The sequence below is a fragment of the Eumetopias jubatus genome, unplaced genomic scaffold, assembly GCF_037043125.1.
Source record: "Eumetopias jubatus isolate StellerSeaLion01/CBP00866 unplaced genomic scaffold, mEumJub1_p1.0 scaffold_2, whole genome shotgun sequence".
Classification (NCBI taxonomy): domain Eukaryota; kingdom Metazoa; phylum Chordata; class Mammalia; order Carnivora; family Otariidae; genus Eumetopias; species Eumetopias jubatus.
In genome coordinates, this window is record NW_028274808.1 from 190,447,011 (window position 1) to 190,464,729 (window position 17,719).

The 17,719-nt window shown below is 41.0% G+C and overlaps 1 protein-coding gene across 1 annotated transcript in view; it reads left to right on the top strand.

The window, feature by feature from the left end:
• The window catches only part of LOC148164934 (uncharacterized), a 29,238-nt gene extending 13,691 nt beyond the window's left edge, over nucleotides 1–15,547 (top strand). The window contains exons 2-4 of the mRNA XM_088021353.1: nucleotides 14,069–14,214; nucleotides 14,762–14,832; nucleotides 15,392–15,547. Of these exons, the coding sequence (XP_087877479.1) occupies nucleotides 14,069–14,214; nucleotides 14,762–14,832; nucleotides 15,392–15,547 (373 nt within the window). The remainder of the gene's footprint in view (nucleotides 1–14,068; nucleotides 14,215–14,761; nucleotides 14,833–15,391) is intronic.
• The last annotated feature ends 2,172 nt before the right edge of the window (nucleotides 15,548–17,719 follow it).

A 17,719-nucleotide genomic window follows, 5' to 3' on the forward strand; every position in this document is an offset into this window, starting at 1 on the left:
TTTTGTGGCTGATTAATATTCCATTGTATATATATATATATATATATATATATATATATATATATATATATATATATACACCACTTTTTCATCCATTCATCTATTGATGGATACCTTGGCTGCTTCCATAATTTGACTATTGTAAATAATGCTTCAATAAACATAGGGGTGCATATCTTTTCAAATTAACATTTTCATATTCTTTGAGTAAATACCTAGTAGTGTAATTACTAGACCATATGATAATTCTATTTTTACCTTTTTGGGGAACCTCCATACTGTTTTCCACAGTGACTGCACCAATTTGCATTCTTACCAACTGTATATGAGGGTTCCATTTTCTTCCCATCCTCACCAACATTTCTTATTTCTTGTCTTTTCAATACTAGTCATTCTGACAGGTGTGAGGTCATACCTCATTGTGGTTTTGATTTGTATTTCCCTGATGATTAGTTATGTTGAACATCTTTTCATGTGTCTGTTGGCCATCTGTATGTCTTCTTTGGAGAAATGTCTTTTCATGGTTTTCTGCCAATTTTTTAATTGGATTATTTGGGGGATTTTTTTGGGGGGGGTGTTGAGCTGTGTAAGTTTTTTATATATTTTGGATACTAACCCCTTATTGGATATATCATTTGCAAATATCTTCTTACTTTCAATACACTGTCTTATTGTTTTGTTGACTGTTTCCTTTGCTATGAAAAAGATTTTTATTTTGAGGCATTCCCAATAGTATATTTCTGCTTCTGTTTTCCTTGCTTCAGGAGACACATCTAGAAAAATGTTGCTATGGCTAATATCAGAGAAATTGCCTATGATCTCTCTAGGATTTTTATGGTTTCAGATCTCACATTTAGGTCTTAAATCTATTTTTTGTCTATTTTTGAATATGGTATAAGAAAGCAATCCAGTTTCATTCTTTTGAATGTAGTTGAATATAAAGGTAAAATTCCTCAACAAAATATTAGCAAACCAAATCAAACAATACATTAAAAATCATTCACCATGATCAGCTAGAAATTATTCCTGGGATGCAAGTGTGGCTCAATACTGGCAAATACATCAATGTGATACATCACAACAACAAAAAAAAAGGATAAAAACCATATGATTATTTCAATAGATAAAGAAAAAAGCATTTGACAAAGTGCAACATTCATTCATGATAAAAACCCTCAACAAAGTAGGTTTAGAGGGATCATACCTCAACATAATGAAGGCCATCTATGAAAACCCCACAGCTAATATCATCCTCAATGGAGGAAAAACTGAGAGATTTCCCGTAAGATTAGGAAGAAAATAAGGCTGTCCACTCTCACCACTTTTATTCAACATAGTACTGGAAGTCCTAGCCACAGCAATCAGGCAAGAAAAAGAAATAAAAGCAGCCAAACTGGTAAGGAAGAAGTAAAACTTTGACTATTTGCAGATGACATGATACTATATATGGAAAACCCTAAAGACCCCACCAAAAAATTACTAGAACTAATAAATGAATTCAGTAAAGTCACAGGATACAAAATCAATATACAGAAATCTGCTGCATTTCTATACACTAATAATGAAATAACAGAGAGAGAAATTAAGAAAACAATCCCATTTACATTTGCAACAAAAATAATAAAATGCCTAGGAGTAAACTAAATGAAGGAAGTGAAAGAACTGTATTCTGAAAATACTGATGAAAGAAATTGAAGACAACACAAACAAATGGACAGATATTCCATGCTCATGGATTGGGAGAACAGACATTAAAATGTCCATACAACCCAAAGCAATCTACAGATTTACTGCAATCCCTATTAAACACCAATACCATTTTTCACAAAACTAGGACAAATAATCCTAAAATTTGTATGGAACAACAAGAGACCCCAAATAGCCAAAGCAATCTTGAAAATGAAGAACAAAACTGTAGGTATCACAGGCTCAGATTTCAAGATATACTACAAAGCTGCGGTAATCAAAACGTGATGGTACTGGCACAAAAATAGGTACATAGATCAATGGAACAGAAAAAACAGCCCAGAAATAAACCCATAATCATATGGTCAATTAATCTATGACAAAGAAGACAAGAATATGCAACGGAAAAAAGACAGTCTCTTCAACAAGGGACGTTGGGAAAATTGATTACTACATTTTTAAACTTGTTAAGGGATGTTTCACAGCCCAGAATAGTTCTATCTTGGTGACTGTTCCAGGTGAGCTTGAGAAGAATGTGTATTGAGCTGTTGTTGGATAGGAGTCCATAAATGTCAATTAGATCCAGTTCATTGCTGGTGGTATTGAGTTCAACTATGTCCTTACTGATTTTCTTCCTCAATCTGCCCATTTCTTTCTTTTTTTTAAGACTTTATTTATTTATTTGAGAGACAGAGAACAAGCAGGGGGGAGCGGCAGGCAGAGGGAGAAGCAGGTCCCCCACTGAGCAGGGCCCCGATGCAGGACTCAATCCCAGGACCCTGGGATCATGATCTGAGCTGAAGGCAGATGCTTAACCAACTGAGCCACCCAGGAGTCCCTGCCCATTTCTGATAGAGGAGTGTTGAAGTCTCCAATTATGACGGTGGGTTCCTTCCTCTCTTTGCAAATCTACTACTCTTTGCTCACATAGCTTGTTGATGCTCCGTTGTTAGACATATAAACATTAGGATAGTTATGCTTTCTTAGAACATTGACCCTTTGGTCATTATGAAATGCCCTTTTTTATCCCTTATAACTTTCCTTGTTTAAAATCTCTCCTATCTGAAATTAATGTAACTATTCTAGTTTTTTTTTAATTAGTGTTAGCATGATATATTGCTCTCCATCAACCTAATTCTATTATTTATAAGTGTCTTTTTATTTAAGGTGGGTTTCTTATATTCAACACATACATGGGTCTTTTTTGATCTTGCTATGCTTTACAACAGTCTCAAATTCCCTAAGGAGTTTGTCTCTGCTTCTTCTCAGAAACCCATAGTCTCTTCCTCTCTCTGGTGGCTTCCCGTGGAACTGTATCTGTAACTTGCGAGGTGCTCCCTGTTTTCACTGACTTCCAAATTAAGTCTGGTTCCATCAGGGCTTTGAATCAGGCAAGACAAGGAACAGTACCACTGGCAGCCCCAGATACACAGGACACAGCACTTTGTTTCACTCCATAGGGAGGAGCCCCATTATGAGAGGTTTCCTTTAGTTGTACCACACTATGCCTAGCAGCTTAGAAGGGGCATGGGTGGGAATGCAGAGTGCCATGCAATTTCCTACTGCTTTCACAAGAATCGGGCTGGAAACTGTAACTTCTAAACTGGTCTCTTGAGTTCTCATGAAACTCTTCTGCTTGTACTTTGTTGTTAACTCTGTTGGAAAAGGAGGGCATAGAGCTTCCTAGTTTGCCAGCTTGCTGATGTCACTCAGGAATATGTACTCTAACAAGCTTTCCAGATGAGTCTGAAGCACAGTAATGTTGGCCAAGCAATATTTCAAGTCACCTTAAAGGAAAAGGTCTTGATCCATTTAGAAAATAGCCGTTGCCTAAGATATGTAGCCAAGCCCCACTGCAAGCTATGAGTGTTGGCAGAGCTTTGGTAGCTACATCTCTGCTGGGGAATGGGAGATGCGGAGCCAGTCCTGAGTGTGTGTTCACAGCAGGGGGCGGGGTGTTACAGGGCTAATCACAACCCTGAAGCCCACCATCAGTCTGAAATGCCCATCTCCATTCCTGTCCTACTTCTGTAGGTGTTCCCGCACCCCCATGTGCCTTTCCTACGGCTACCACTCTCGAGGTCAGACCAGACACTCTCACTGCTCCTCCATCCTCTTCTCAATGAGCGATTACTTCATTGCTATCTTCCCCAATAAGATCTCAAACACTTGTGCACAAAGCCCATGTCTTAAGTTCCTTTGATTCCCATGGTCCTTGTGGCACCTTTGTGGCACCTTTGGACAGCAGATTAGGGGAAGTACACTGGTTTTTTTTAGAGACTCCATGACCTGTTTAGAGCCCTGGCTTCACCAGTCACTAGCTGTCTGTGCTCTTTCATTTCCTCCTCGCTGCATGTAGATAAGACTAGCACCTATCTGGTGAGCAGGGACTGAGTGAGCTCATCACGCAAACTGTGTGCAGTAATGGCCCATGTCATAGCCGCTGTCGCCCCCACCATAGTGTTGCTCGAGCACTTTTAGTAAATGTGTGAGTACTGTGAGCCTGGGTCTGCCCAGGCTGTGGTGTCATAAACAGTCCTCTTGCCTGGGAAGATGGGGAGCCACTGGTCTGGATGCAGCCTCAGGTGAATCTAGAATGCCCTCCTGCCCACTTCCTCATCTACCTTACCCATAACTTTCTTCCAGTGCAGACATGAAGCCCAAGGGAGCCCCTCCACGCTGGGAACAGCTCTCCATTCTTTGAGAACAGTTGCTCCTTTTGTAAATCCAACCACATGTTTTAGGTGCTGGGCTGTTCACCCCAGAATCCCACTCTTTGCCAGGATGGAGGAGTCCAATGGCAGGAACATGACTCAAGCCCAAATTATCAAAGTCTCCCCCAGAGATTTCCACACTGCAGCTCGGCTCAGAGCTGCTGACATCTTTGTTTCCAACCACATGGATAAAAGCAGGGAGAGAAAGCAAAGCACACATGCAGAGAAAACTGAGATATGATGTGAAACAGATGGTATTCATGATTTTCAGTCCTCAAGTCTGTGTCTGGGAGGTCCTGCCCCACGCTTGGCCTCCATGATTTGTAAATAACTTTTAATAAATTCTCAGTTTTCTTGGTTTTACTATGTTAAATTTAATTATTTTATTATTGCAAGCAGAAGAATCTTGTGTAATACAAAATCCAATTCCATCAAAAATATTTGCTAAGTACATTCTTTTTTTTTAATTTTTATTTATTTGAGAGAGTGAGAGAGCGAGTGAGCACATGATGGGGGAAGGGCAGAGGGAGACGCAGACTCCCTGCTGAGCAGAGAGCCTGATGCAGGACTCCAATCCCGGGACTCTGGGGTCATGATCTGAGCCAAAGGCAGACGCTTAACCAACTGAGCCACCCAGGTGCCCTGCTAAGTACTTTCTGGCTTCATGCTTGAGATATAGATTAGCTATGTCACTTCCCAGGATGAAGAGAGTGGCAAGAATGTAAATGAACCACAGTAAGATAACAAATGAACTGTAATAACAATGAAGTCTGTAAGAAGTTAAGTGATCCCACATAAACATGGATTCTGTTGTGGGCACAAGAAGGCAGAATAACTATTTGCCAGGTAGATTACGGTGGGCTAGAAATTTGGACAAAAAAACAGTTTGGCAGAGGTAAAGTTTCAAAAGAGCCTGAAATTTGGCCCGAAGAATGAACACTCAGATGTAACGGCAGCCCAAGGACATGCCTGTAGGGGGTGATGGATACTGGACAGAATCTGGCTGGGATTCCAAAGAGTAAGTTTCTAGGGCGCCTGGGTGGCTCAGTTGGTTGAGCGACTGCCTTCGGCTCAGGTCATGATCCTGGAGTCCCGGGATCGAGTCCCACATCGGGCTCCCTGCTCGGCGGGGAGTCTGCTTCTCCCTCTGACCCTCTTCCCTCTTGTGCTCTCTATCTCTCATTCTCTCTCTCTAAGAAATAAATAAAATCTTTAAAATAAAAAAAAAGAGTAAGTTTCTATATGTTGCCTCCAGAAATTCGGACTTTATTCTGTAGAAAAATGAAAACCGTCTGTTGCTTAATGTTTGGAAGTGACAGGTGTCACCCTACAGCCGTCCTCAGATAGGGAGCCACAGCCTAAACCAGCCCACCTTGGGGGCAAAGGCCAAATCCTATTCACCTTGCTTCCGTAAACTGGTATTAGCAACTGGTATAGAGCAGTAACTGAGTCAGGACTGAATAAATGACATTCCTTTTCCTCCAGCTGTTGAGGGTCCTCTACCCAGCTGCAGGCTCCTAAGACATTGTCTCTGCCTCTGGCTAGGTTAGATGTCCCCACCCAGATCACCCCAGGTTCCCTCCTACACAGCAATTGCCCCTCAATTGTCATGATTGAGATCCTTGTCTTTCCCTTTATTGTCTGCATCTCCTTGAGGACAAGGACCATGTCACCTTGACTACATTCTGGGCAATGACAGAGAGAGCCTGGGACCTTAAGTGTTTCATGAGTGCTCTCTGGATAAATGGAAGAATGAGTGAATGACAGGATGAATGAATGACTGAGTGGCAGAATGAATGACATCTGGTTAGAGGGCAACCCTGTTCTCCCTAGAGCCAACCAGTGTCTTTTTCTCCTGCGCATCCCTGACTTCCCTTCGGTAGCCCATGGCACATGAGAGTGCTTTGCTCTCTGGGTGTGAGTGCCATCCACTTGTCCTGGGTGTGCTTTTCGTCGTAACGTCTTCACCTCTTACTGTGACAGAAGTGCAGTGCATATGCCCACGTGCCTGGTGGCTCAAGATAACACTGAGAGTGACTTGCCTTCTCCCCTTGCCAGATTTTCAGGGTGGTAACTGGCTCTCTGTAACAAAAAATAAATTAGAGCTTGAAAATTTGAAAGGGAGATTTTCTAGGACGTTCTTTTATTCCAAAATAGTGAAGCGGTATGCGTGGGGGCGGGGGGGAAGAATCACAGATATCAGTGTGTCTTAGAAAATCTTATCCAAAAGGAGCAGATTTCTTTAAAAGATTGTTCTAAGATTGACATCCCTAAGAACAAAGATATGAAAAATCAGAGATAATCAATGAACCTGCTTTGTAGGGAGAATTTGCTACAAAGAGTTAAAAATCATTATTTTTAATATATATAAGGTTTTGAAACAGTCCTATTGAGTACAACAACAACAACAAAACCCTGGCGTTACTAGTTTGATTCATTTTAAAATGTTGATATTCTATCATTTTGGACCTACTAAAAACAGCAATTTCATATAATTTAACTTAATACACAAACTATGCGTTACTTTTTAGGTGGATTCAGAATAAGAACCAAGCACTGCACATGGTTTCTAATAAAATAGGTTCAATATATGGGGCATGAAACAGGGCAATCTTATTAAAATTAATAAACTTCATAGCTTTCAATTTGGATTCACAATGAATACTGTACCATCAACTCTTCACCATTTTTCATTTTTTTAAAGCAGAAGTTTAGCACTATGCATCATCTGATTTGCTGAAAAGGAATTCTGGACTCTTAAGACTAATGAGCACTTTAAATTTGGAATGCCAATACTGTTCAGTAGGTCTGAGATAATTTTGCCAGACTAATAAGATTTTAGCTGAAGTTTATTTAGCCAATTTCCTGATTTGCTGACAATGAATGCACTTTTAATGCACATGATTTGACCCAAAAAATTAATATCACTTTGATACAGCAACTGAGCATTTCCTATGCCTGTTCATGAGGTCACTTTTGACGGAGGGGCTAGTTTTGAACAAATTTGGCCTGGTATTATTGCACAGTTAAGGCTTTCCTCAGAATAAACTCGCACTCACTATAGAATCTCTGATGACTATACCCAGAGGTGTCAGCCCTCTAGATCAAGGAACCATTTTGCAGTAAGAAACACATGAGAGTTAAATCAGCTTTTTGAATTTAAAGTCACCTACCAGTGACCGGACTGCATGAGACTTGCGTTCACCACCAGCCTTAATCTGTAGGCAGTCACCAATTACGTTCAGACTTCCTATGGAACCCTCAGTGGAAACCTGACATCCATCATTTAAATCTGACGGATGAAAAGAAGGATGACTAACACCAATCTAATCATGAAAAAAACACCAGGCAAACTCCAAAAGGGACACCTTTTGGTGTCCTGGAGTTAGAACACCTGCCCAGTCCTCCTGAAAATTCTCAAGGTTATGAAAAACAAAGAACAGTTGAGAAATTGTCACAATTAATCTTGGATTAGATTCTGGACAGAAAAGACCATTAGGAGTTGAAAACTTACATCCACACCAAAACCTACACACCGATGTTTATGGTAGCCTTATTCATAATTGCCAAAATATGGGAGCAACTGGGATGTCTTTCCAGAGGTGAATGGATAAATGAACTGTGATACGTCCAGACAATCTGATATTATTCTGTTGTAAAAAGAAATGAGCTATCAGGCCATAAAAAGACTTGGAGGAACCTCAAAATAAAGCTCTGTGAAAGAAGCTGATCTGAAAAACTGAATTCTGCATGATTCCAACTGTATGACCTTTGGGAAGGCATAACAAAAGAGGCAGTAAAAAGATTAGGGATACCCAGAAGTTGGGAAGAAGAAGGAGGAACAGGTAGAGCCCAGAGGAATTTTAGGACAGTGAAACAATTCTGTATGTTGTTTTAATGGTAGATTCATGTCATTATATATTTGTCAAAATTCATGATTGCACAACACCAAGAATAAACTATAATGGAAACTATTGATTTAGGATGATAATGAGGCATCAATGTAAATACACCAGTTGTACCAAACATACCACTCTGGTAAGGGTGTTGACATGTGGCTGATGTGCCTGTGTGCAGAACCAGTGTATGGAAACTCTGTACTTGCTGATCAGTTTTGATGTGAACCTAAAATTGCTCCGAAAAATAAAATCTATTAATAACTAAAAGAAAGAACAGTAGGTGAAATTTAAGGAAGTCTGAATAAAGTATGGACTATAATAATAATATATCAATACTGGTTCAGTAGTTTTTATAAAGGTAGCAGAGTTATGTAAGAGGTTAATGATAGAGGTGAGATGTGGGGCTTATATCTCTGTAATTTTTTGTAAATTTTGTAATTAATTAAAAGTCTCTGTAATTTTTCTGCAAATCTGAGATTATTCTAAGATTGAAAAACATTTTAATAGAATGAGAGGAATAAAAAAAGAAATAGAGAAAGAAGGACAGGGGAATTTTTTAGTGTATGGGCACATTACTTCATTTCTAATAAAAATGACAGAAGTGGCCCTTATGTAATCCCGCTCTAATTGTGTAAGCCACTGTGCCTTAGCACTTTTGTCATACCTCATTCAAGAATGACACAAACCTATGAGGTGGGTACAATTCTCCCTCATTTGGAAATGAGATAATCTGATATTCCAGGTTTAAGTAACTTGTCTAGAAGTTTCTTATCTTGATCATGCTTTTGTTTCTGTATTGGTAGAAACAGTAACAATAGAGTTGTCATGATTTGAAGCGAGGCCACTTGGGACTGATGCTTGGAATGCAGAAGCATTCTGTCATGATGCTATTATCAGTCATCTTTATCAGCTAGATATCTTGAAGGATATTAATATCTTTAGTATCACTTTCTTCAATTATAAAATGGGGTTAATGTCTCGCCAGTTCGATGAAAGGATAAAATGGTTTCAGTTATGTGAATATTTCTAAACTTCAAATCCCCAACAGGGATAGTCTTGATGACATCGAGGCAGTGTTCAGGTTTCTGGTTCTTAACACTCTTTTGCCTGGTTTCCTCTCTATAGCCTGGCTTCTATTTCCCATCTCCACTGGGGGGTTAGTTGGCCAAAGACACATCCTTTTTCAGATCAATGAAAGACACATGACCCTGGGCTACACATGCTACTTGCTTTTCTTTTTCTTTTTTTTTCAGTCAAATTTCTTAGTTTCCTTTTTATTTTTATGGAATAAAAGCTCCAATTTACTTTAAAAGTTTGTCATATATTTGCTTCTGACCTTTTAAAAATTATTATTACATTTTATTTAATGAATACTTGTTCATTTAACAATATAATCTGGTCATAAAGGTCATATTCTCATCTCTATGAGGCAGTCATATTTCTAGGTGTTTAATGCCATTCTTTTCTTTTATTAACATATAATGTATTATTTGTTTCGGGGGTACAGGTCTGTGATTCATCAGTCTTACACAATTAACAATGCTCCACCATAGTACATACCCTCCCCAATGTCCATCACCCAGCCACCTCCACTCCAGCAACCCTCAGTTTGTTTACTAAGATTAAGAGTCTCTTCTGGTTTGTCTCCCTGTCTGGTTTCATCTTGTTTCATTTTTCCCTCCCTTCCCCTGTGATCCTCTGTCTTGTTTCTCAAATTCCTCATATCAGTGAGATCATATATACTTGTCTTTCTCTGATTGACTTATTTCACTTAGCATAACCCCTCCACATCATTCAAATGGCAAGATTTTAGCTATTGTGGACATTGCTGCTACAAACATTGGGGTGCACATACCCTTTCAGATCACTACATTTGTATCTGTGGAGTAAATACTCAGTAGTGCAATTGCTGGGTCATAGGGTAGCTCTATATTCAACTTTTTGAGGGACCTCCATACTGTTTTCCAGAATGGCTGCACCAGCTTGCATTCCCACCAACAGTGTAGGAGGGTTCCCCTTTCTCCACATCCTCGCCAGCATCTGTCATTTCCTGACTTGTTAATTTTAGCCTTTCTGATTGGTGTGAGGTGGTATCTCATTGAGGTTTTGATTTGGATTTCCCTGATGCCGAGTGATGTTGAGCACTTTTTCATGTGTCTGTTGGCTATTTGGATGTCTTCTTTGCAGAAATGTCTGTTCATGTCTTCTGCCCATTTCTTGATTGGATTATTTGTTCTCTGGGTGTTGAGTTTGATAAGTTCTTTACAGATTTTGGATATGAGCCCTTTATCTGATATGTCATTTGCAAATATCTTCTCCCATCCTGTCGGTTGTCTTTTGGTTTTGTTGATTGCTTTTCTTTTTCTCAGGGGCTATTTGGTCTGCATCAAAATGTGAAGGAAAGGGAAATCTTCCCATTCCTGATACAGGCTCACTTTCTTATGTGAGTCTTGTGGATTCTCTAAGATGTGAGTTTGCTCACTCTTCTGTGTAAGAATACTGGAAACATTCAAATGCCCCTGGCAGGAATGGCAGGTAAAGGTTTTGTCCTTCATGCCAACAATGGTAGATGACAGGTGGCTTTCTGGAGGACTGGGTTGAAATGACCTCTGAGGCTGCCTCCAGGCTCAGCAGGAGTACTCTGCACAGACTACTGGTAATGTCTGCCGAGGACACAGGGAGGGAAAGTGATGGCTCCTGGGCTGCATACTCATGGTCATCCTCAGCCTGTGGAATAAAACTCTCAGCTTTGCATTCAAGACCTCTCTTTGACTTTGAGATCGTATCTCCCACCCTCTCCTGTCACAAACCTTCTCCTTAGGCAACTAGTTTACTTATTGATCTTCAAACAGATTAGGAACAGTTCTGTCGCATGAATCTGATATGGCTTCCCTAATGAGCTAAGTCCTACCTAGCCTGAAGGGAGTCTTTCTCAATAGGCTAGTCAACAGCTGTGAAATTCCAGTATAACTTATTATCTGCATTTGTTCCCATTAAATGAGAACCTGTTGAAATGTCGGGGGGTTGTTTTTGTCCCCTTTTCCTCCTTCCATGGGTGACAGAAGCCCTCTTTCTTCTTGAGAACCTCCCATCCTCCACTCCCTGTGCTTCTGGTGGGCTGTCCACCTCTCATCTCTGCTCCCTGCAGCAGACTCAGTGAACGTACCAGGGAGGGGCTGTCAGAGTTCTCCTGGGCACTCATACGGTGCTAGGGATGAAAGGTCATGTTCTCTTCTATGACAGATGGAAGGACCCTTCCTGAGAATGAAACTAAACAGCAGAGAGTTCACAGAAGACAGAGAGAGAAAGAGAGAATGTGAGAGAGACAGAGTCAGAGATTCCAAGGGCAATAGAGACAGAGAAGAGACTTCTAAACCTTTGAATCTATGTGTATGTGAACCAACTTTACTCCTTCTACTGCCCAGTCAAATGAGCCACTAAGAGCTTTTGTCTTTTAAGCTAGTTGAAGTTGAATTTTTCAACAACTCGGATAAAAATGCCTACACTATGCCAGGAACTGCTGTGGATAATGGGGACATGGAGGTACATAGAATAGCAGGGCTGGGTCTTCTCCTCACAATGTAGAATTGAGACAGATTCAGGTCTCAGAACCATAAGGCAACATCCAGAATACTCTGCTGGTAGGTTAACCAACAACAGACCCACCACCAGTTCAGGATCTGCCATCCAGAATTCAGAGTGGTTTGCCAAGGGACTTGGCCTACCTGAGCCTCGGTTCCATGTCTGTACCATGAGGATCCAGTATGCACTTTCCTCTTGGGTTTTGTGTGGGAAAAAGTCAATGAGCCTTTACATACTTCTCCAGGAGGCAGTGATCTGCTTCATCCTGGGGGCATGGGGAGGCAGTGGGAACCTGCTGTAGACAGCCTTGCTGGGGCTCTAAAACTCTCCAGTTTCCCCAGGGCATCATTTACTCAGTATATGGAGATAAGAAATAATAACACTGCCTCAGCACAATGTTGGCACACATATATACTAACTGGGAGTGATGATCTATTTTTCTACATGAATATCCATTTAAGGGTAGGGGGCACAGACAAGGATGAAGGGACCAATGAAACCAACAAGGAGGAGATGACATTTGATTTGGATTTTGAAGGACAAGCACCTGTGTGCCTTGCAAAGTAGGACTGGAAGGGCATTCCAAGTAAGGGGAAGAGCAGGATCAAAGGCAGGAAGGGAGCAAGCAAGTGCACCAAGTATTCAGGAAATGTTGGGGGGTTGGTTTATGGTGGCTATATTGGTGTGTGTGTGCATGTGTGTGTGTGTGTATGTGTGTGTCTGCAAATGAGTTTTGAGTGTAGACGGAGCAAACAGGGAAAGAGCTATACAGCTTAGTCTAATCCTGTGCCACCTGTGGGAGCACAAAGACCAAGATAGAACTTGGAACGGGATCACAAGAAGGCTGAAAGTCCATGGGAAGCCTGTGGGGGAGAAGTTCCGTGATCTCTGCCAAAGCATAGAGACACGTCTCAGAAAAGATCCTGGAGTCCGTGTGTTTCCTTCTAAATTTACTTTGTGCTCTGACCTATAGTTTTCCTCCAGAAAGAATCTCGCTGCCTCCTAGAATCAAGATGAATTTCTCATTTTTTTCAGGAGATCACCTTAATTTCTTTTCTCCCTGTGGGATAAAGCAGCTTCATCTTGCCTACATCCAAATAATCCTTAAAATACCACATTGTGAGTGTCTGTTTATGGAGGTGAGGGCTTCAAAGGGGGTGGTCAGAACAATAGAGATGTGGCCTAAGTGAACAATTGTGCAAGAGGCCTGGAGTTTAGAGAAATAGCCACCCCCTAAGGAATTCATGCAAAGACCCTTTGAAACACTGAGTGAAACAGTAAACATCCATATCTCTGACCTTGGAATTCTCAAACAGGCAAATCTTGAATGGAATCCAATCACAGTTATGACTTTTGGTCTGTATATTTTTGGCAAAGACATTGTTTTTAAAAATTTGAATTAGATGCCAACCCAATTTCATATATACACATCTTGAATTTCGGGCATTCCTTAAGTGTTCAGAAAATCTGACAATACTTAGAACCGTACCCACTTGTTCTCCATTGGAGCTGCTGTCAGTCTTCAGGGAGGCAGTCATTCTCTACTTTCTGCAGCCTCCGCCACTTTCTACTGTCCCATCCTAGCCCCAAATGTAACCTGTCATTTATTGTCACACTTGTGCTATTGTATTCCTTGTAGCCGAGTTAAAAAGAACATGAACAATTCCTTGAGTGTTTTAAACAAGGTGACAATCAAACAGTGGTTGAGGGCAAAGCACATAGTAGGTGTCAAATGGAAGTGTTACCTCTTCTCCTTTCAAGCATTTTTTTTATCATCCACCTGATAAAATCCATACAGTTTAGTGCAGCATTTAAGGTCATCCTATTTATGCAATGATTTATTTTTAAAAGCATTGGTTGAGGGCTTTCTACATGCCCAGCACTGGGACACAAAAGGGCTCCAGAAATCAATTAGGTATCATCCTATCCTTCCCTTCAACTTCCCAGTCTAAATGCTGTGGTAGGAATTCACCCCAACCATTCTGGTTCACTTTGCCCAGTCAAGTTGAATGACCACCCCTCCTTCATGCCTTTCGTTAGGCTCTTACTGTACCCCAAATGCCCCCTCACAAGCCCATCTATGTCAGAATGTTCAGACCCCATACATGTTGAGCCTTGGATCAAACATCACATTTCGTGTCATTTTCCATGTCCTTTTTCATTGTGTAATCACCTGACTCCGTGTAGAACTGGGTTAGAAATCCAGCACAAGGAACCAGAGGAGACTTTGGCAATTATTATACCTAACACCTCAATATCCAGACGAACTGAGACCAGAGGGGAGAGTGACTTGGCCAAAACCAAGTTGGTGACAGAACTGGGGCAAACTCATGGTCAGTGCTATTTAAATTCCCCCAAAGAGTTGCTTCTTAGTTTTTAATACGTGAGAATTTCTTATTCACCTCAGTTAATTCAACATCTAGTCTAGTGCATGGCATACAACAGGTAATGCTTGTTTAATGAGTGAATGAAGGAGTGAGTGAGGGAGGAATGAGAATAATTTGGCTAAGAGAATGGTGAAAGAGGTTTTGACATTCAAGACTAAAGTCAAGGAGAAATGTGAATAGATGGGCTGGTCTAGTAATTCCAGGAGCCAGAAGGATTCTTGACCTCACTCTTTATTTTTTTATTTTTATTTTTTAATTTAAATTCAATTAATTAACATATAATGTATTATTAGTTTCAGAGGTAGAGGTCAGTGATTCATCAGTCTTATGTAATACCCAGTGCTCATTACATCACATGCCCTTCTTAATATCCATCACCCTTGATCTCACTCCTAAGCAGGGAGGCATGTGTCAGGGTAGTGGAAAGGTCATTCTATGGCCCTGCATTGCTGAACTATTGCCCAGCACTGACTCCCCTGCTCTTGTCAAGCAGGTTCCCACCAAGCTGAAGCCACGGGAATCTACAGCCTCACCCTGCTCTCCTTCCTTCTTCTGGCTACTCAGGTATTCTTGCTGGAGGGAAAACAGGAATTTTGGAAAGGGCAAAGCAGCATAGCAAGCAAAGATCAATGGGTTCCTCTGGGCAAGCCAGGGAAGCTGGCAACAAAAGTACATGGTCCTTGGCATGATTGTCACCCCAGCCGAGGCCACAAGTCATTTGACTGTGTTATAGCATGAAGAGAACATTGCCATGAAGACTGTGTGCCCCCAACTGGACCACAAGTTTTCCTGTGTCCCGGCCGGTAACCCAGCTTCCTGCATGGAGTGTTTTAAATCTGAGATGATGTACTGGACAAATTGCTCATTCCTTGAGTCACCAGAGTAATGTCTGTGAGGACTCTAATCATGTCCTGAGGTCCAGCCTGTACAGCTGTAAAAGTTTACGAAATCCAATCTCAAATTAGTGTAATTCACTCTGATCAACAATCCCAGCTATGACAATGTGGAACTCAACCCCTGGTGGCCTATCATAGTCAAAGGGGCACCCCCAACAAGCTCTAAAAATGTGAAACATTACTTTCCCAACCAGCAAATGTAGACTACTCCACCCTTCCCTAAAAAGGCGATCCAAGTACTAGGGACCACCGCAACAGTGCCCATTGTAACTGAAGAAACCGCCTCCACAGAGCAGTTGGTTGTGGAAGAGACAACCACTACACAGAAGACCATGATCACAGGGACCACCACACAGAGGTACCACCACCAAATTCAAGTGTAAGGATAATTCAAATATCTTTACAAAGGATAATTATAAGGATAATTCATCAAAATGATGAATTCTCCTCCTCATCATCAATACTTACATTTATCTCTCACTTACCATGTGCGAGGCACTGTGCTAAGGTTTTTCCATGGAGTCTGCATGCATTCACTCATTCACTCATTCATTCAACATGTAATTTATTGAGCACTGACTCTGCCAGACTCTGTTCTAGGTGTTGGAGATACAGCAGTCCACAGCAGATGAGCATATGGATGCTCTGCCCCCATGGAATTACCAGTGGGGAAAGTGATGATAAACTCCCAGATACACAAATGATAGAGAGAAAAAGTAAACGATAGAGGGGTAAAAGTGATGAAGGGTAGCCAATATTAGATAAGATGACAGGGGAGGTACCTCTCTGGAGGCAACTTTTGAGCCTACCATGAATAAAGTGAGGAGTCAACCTGGATCTTTTTCTAGGGTAAAGATGTTCCAAATAGAGGGAACAGTCAGTACAGAGGCCCAGAAAAGATGAGCAACTTGCCAGGGTCCCAAAACATGAAGTGGCAGAGCCTGTAAATGAGAAACCCAGGTCTGGAGTCTCCCCAGCCCTTTCTGTGTCTGAAGCTCATAATTTTCCTCACTTGGTGGGAGAAGAGTAAAACTTGTGGTTTTAGATGCAGACCAAGCCATAAAGTAAAAAGGATGCCTCAGTCCCTTCTATTTGTACTTCCCCTTTCCCTTCCCTACAAAGAGAAAGTTTCATAAGCTAAAACTTCCCTTCATGCTTAACCTTCTGTCATAATCACATCCTGAAAGGTTCTTTTAAAAACACAGTGCAAAAAATAGATAAAAAGAAACCACAACACAAATGCTGCATTAGCTTGTATCCAACTTGGTACTCCATAATTTTTCTTTGAGGACTTTCTGAATATGAGGTGGAGGAGCCAGTGTGTGTTTGTGTGTGTGTGTGTGTGTGTGTGTGTGTGTGTGTGTGTGTGTGTCCCTATTCCCCTTGATAACAAGAGATGGGAGGCTTTCAGGTAGGTAAGATGTACTGAAGGATGGCATATCTGCATCTCCTAAAACTGCTCAGTGTTGGAAATCTCTCCTACCTTAGAAAACCACATTACAGCACTAGCTCTATACAGGAACCCACAACCACAGCAGTGCCAACATATCTCACTGGCCATCCATCTATCCACCTTCTTCCCCAGGCTCCCTGTTAAATTGGTTTTAATCAAACAACCAATGGAGGCTTGTCATCTAGCTCTTGGTGGCTGCAGTCAATCTTGGCACATCTTGGCTTATAGAGTGTCTCTCTAATCCTGGCCTCTGTCATCACACAGAGTCATCCCCTCTGTGTTTATGTCCAAATTTCCCTCTTCTTAGGGGGACACTAATCATTGGACTGGAGTCTATCATCTAGTATGACCTACATCTGCAAAGTCCCTATCTCCAGGTAAAGTTACATTGACAACTTCCAGGTATACACGAAGTTTGGGGGAACATTATTCAACTCACAACAGTCACCCAATAACAATAGCAAATAACCAAAAAAAGAAAGAAGTGAACTTGAAGGAGAGCAACCCTAAAGACTCAAAATGTAACCAGCAAAGTTGGAAAGGACAGAAAATAAGATTTTATCAGGCACATGCAAAATAGTGACTTGCTTCCCCCTTAATTTTGTGTTTATCTTTATGAATACATAAGGAATCCACCTCTTCTGTACTTAAATTGTCTCTCCATTTAACCAAGTGATGCCTGTATTATAAAATGAACTTACCTGTGAGAACTTTTTAGAACTACCTGATGCCTGGGTCCCTGCCCCAGAGATTCTGAGGAATTCGTAGAGATGCACACTTTTAAATTTCTCCAGGTGATTCTAATGTACAGCCAAGGTTGAGAAACATTGCTCTAGATTAATTAAATCAGAATCTCCGGAGTGTACCCCCAGGCAGTGGTATTTTGATTTAATTTCTAGGTAATTTTCACATGAAATCTGTTAAATATTAATACAGCCTGCATATGTATTTTATCCTCTTTATATATATTTATCTATGATCTACTATGATGTATCAGACTAGGTCTAACCTCCTAGGAGCTCAGTGTTAGTGAAGGAACCAAGACAACATGTTTGATGAGTGTCTAGAGACACAAAAGTCTGGGGGCAGGGGTGAGGAACAG